Below are 2,452 nucleotides of genomic sequence, written 5' to 3'. Positions count from 1 at the left end.
AAAGCCAGACAAGAAAAAGGCTTTATAACAGATTTTGTCTTCTTTTGATAATTCTTCCATTACTAGTCATAATGATTGCCTACTATAATACCATCTGTTATCCTAAAGGTCACCTTCCTGATAAGCTGAAGGAATACTATAGACGCTACCGGTCATTGGCAACTACCTACTTGACATATAGTAGTGATGGCACTCATCTGTTAGCTAATTTAGGTGGTGAACATATATACCTCTTCAACACAGCAAGTCCTCGTCAACCTAGGCAATATTCAATATCAAATGTTGTAAAACATTCTAAAGGTAAGGTTAAATCTCAGAATGATACTTTTGTAGTCATGGCTGTTGATATATAGTTACATAATAATCATAGTTATGATTAGTAAAAATTAGTTATTGCCATATTCCACATCTGATTTCATGCTAGTTGTAGTTTTGATTAAAGTTTATTTAATTCTTCAAATTAAAAGACCCCAAAGCAAAGTCAGTATTTGTCGGATTTCTAAAATGGATAATTCTGTTTTATTCCACCCTCTCTAAGTCCTCATCTTTCTCCATTACCCCTTGGTACAGGAAAAGGTGGGAAAGTTAATGCAATATATGGGAATTTCAGTAAATGTGTGTATGCCTTCTGTATATATTAGTTTTATTGCAGTGGAATCATCCAAAATCTCCTTAATTATACTAATACCTTGGAACTCAGTGCAATGCATCAAATTTTAATTGTAAATTGCATTTTCAGAATCTGATGGTCCATCAAATGGAGTATGCAAGTCAATTGCTTCTAATACAAATGGTATATCCTGTCATCTTACTGGAGGAGGGGAACGAATAGGATATCATGCACAAGCCCAGCCTTTACCTCCACAAGCAGAAATACTTAAAGCTAGAGCTAATCAGGCTTTTGCTGCAGAGAAATACATCACTGCTTTGCACCTGTACAACCAAGCTGCACAGATATGCCCGAACTCTGCAGTTCTGTATAGTAATAGAGCTGCTGCTTTGATGAAGCGAAAGTGGTAAGTTAAGACAGTGGTGGATACTTAACAATGTCTGGTGGGGTTATTTGATGATAGTTGCAAAGTAGCAGCAGTTAATATTTTTCTTTTTATTATAGCATGAACATGTTTTTTGTATATGATGTGTGGCAGATTAACATGTTTAGTTCTTTAGTCATCAGTATATTTCAAGAATGGTTTATTATTTTACAGTTGCAAAAATGAAGTGCCTCTGTAATGATTGATTAATATGATAATAACTGCAATATACCATACTTGAAACATGAAGCATGCACAAAAGTATAAAGTATGTATATATATGGAGGTATAGGTAAAGATGTATAGTATATGTAAATGAAATATGCAATGGCTATTTCCAGGGAAGGTGATATATATGCTGCACTGAAAGACTGTTTCACGGCATTGGAGATTGATCCTCACCACGTAAAGGCGCACTTTAGGTGGGTGATTCCTTCCATTTTGTTTTGACAAATTTCTGTGTCATAAGTTTAGGTATAGCTGCTGTTCCTGAAATTGTTTTATCATATCTGAAGAAACAGTATTAGTACTATTTATGGAATTAGTAACACTATAAAAAATTTAAAAATGATGTGCTGAATCTAGAAATCTTCATAAAAGCCATCAGAAGAAATGAATTATAAAACTTTGGAATAATTCCACATTTAGCATATTGGTAGTATGCTCTTTTGAGATAGTTACACAAGTATGTCTATCTTAGGATTATTGTACTACTAACTTTTAAAAGATATATGTTCAGTGTAGAGAGTAGAAGAGTGACTATTTCACAAGTCTGCAATCTTTATCTAGATTGGCGCGATGTTTGCATCAACTTGGCCGTGAGCAAGAAGCACAACTTTGTCTAGAGGAGTTTAGAAGACAACATCCAGACCACAGTTCATCACCTGCCTGCTCTGCGCTAGCTCATGATATTACCAGCTCCATTTTACAATTGCAGAATGGAAGTAAGTGATATGAGAACTTGTTCAGAAGGGGTTGTGTAGGCACAGATATATAATGGAAATCACATATTTTTTTTTTTATGAATCCAGTGAAATGATAAGTATAGAGTTTTTTTGTCTTTATTCTAGGGAAAGTAGAAAACTAATACTTTATATAAATAATTATTTTCAAAAGAGTAGTGATTTTTGTGATAAGATAAATTGAGAAAAACTGTGGAACATGTTTTTGCTCTAGATAAATGTTTGATGTGGAAAAAATGTTTTAAACTTCTTGAATACATAGCTGATTTTGGCCTTCAGAGTTGCCAAATTAAAGATTCTGGTTTAAATATTATACATTTTTTGGCTGTTCTTTTGTCTAAACTCCCATTAGCTCCATGGTTGGAAAGCAGTGTCCAAAAAGTTGCACAAATTGAATATACATTCACATTATTTTTTTTCACTTATGTCATCTAATAATCTCTATAAAAAGAAGCT

The 2,452-nt window shown here is 33.4% G+C and overlaps 1 protein-coding gene across 1 annotated transcript in view; it reads left to right on the top strand.

The window, feature by feature from the left end:
• Positions 1-2,452, top strand: part of LOC119587146 (WD and tetratricopeptide repeats protein 1-like) — a gene marked incomplete in the record, with an annotated part of 14,604 nt that overhangs the window by 9,843 nt on the left and 2,309 nt on the right. Inside the window, 4 exon segments of the mRNA XM_037935902.1 lie at positions 109-300; positions 740-1,016; positions 1,376-1,456; positions 1,824-1,978. Coding sequence (XP_037791830.1) covers positions 109-300; positions 740-1,016; positions 1,376-1,456; positions 1,824-1,978 — 705 coding nt within the window.

Source organism: Penaeus monodon, chromosome 22 (genome assembly GCF_015228065.2).
Source record: "Penaeus monodon isolate SGIC_2016 chromosome 22, NSTDA_Pmon_1, whole genome shotgun sequence".
NCBI lineage: Eukaryota > Metazoa > Arthropoda > Malacostraca > Decapoda > Penaeidae > Penaeus > Penaeus monodon.
This window is presented reverse-complemented; position numbering and strand designations above follow the sequence as displayed.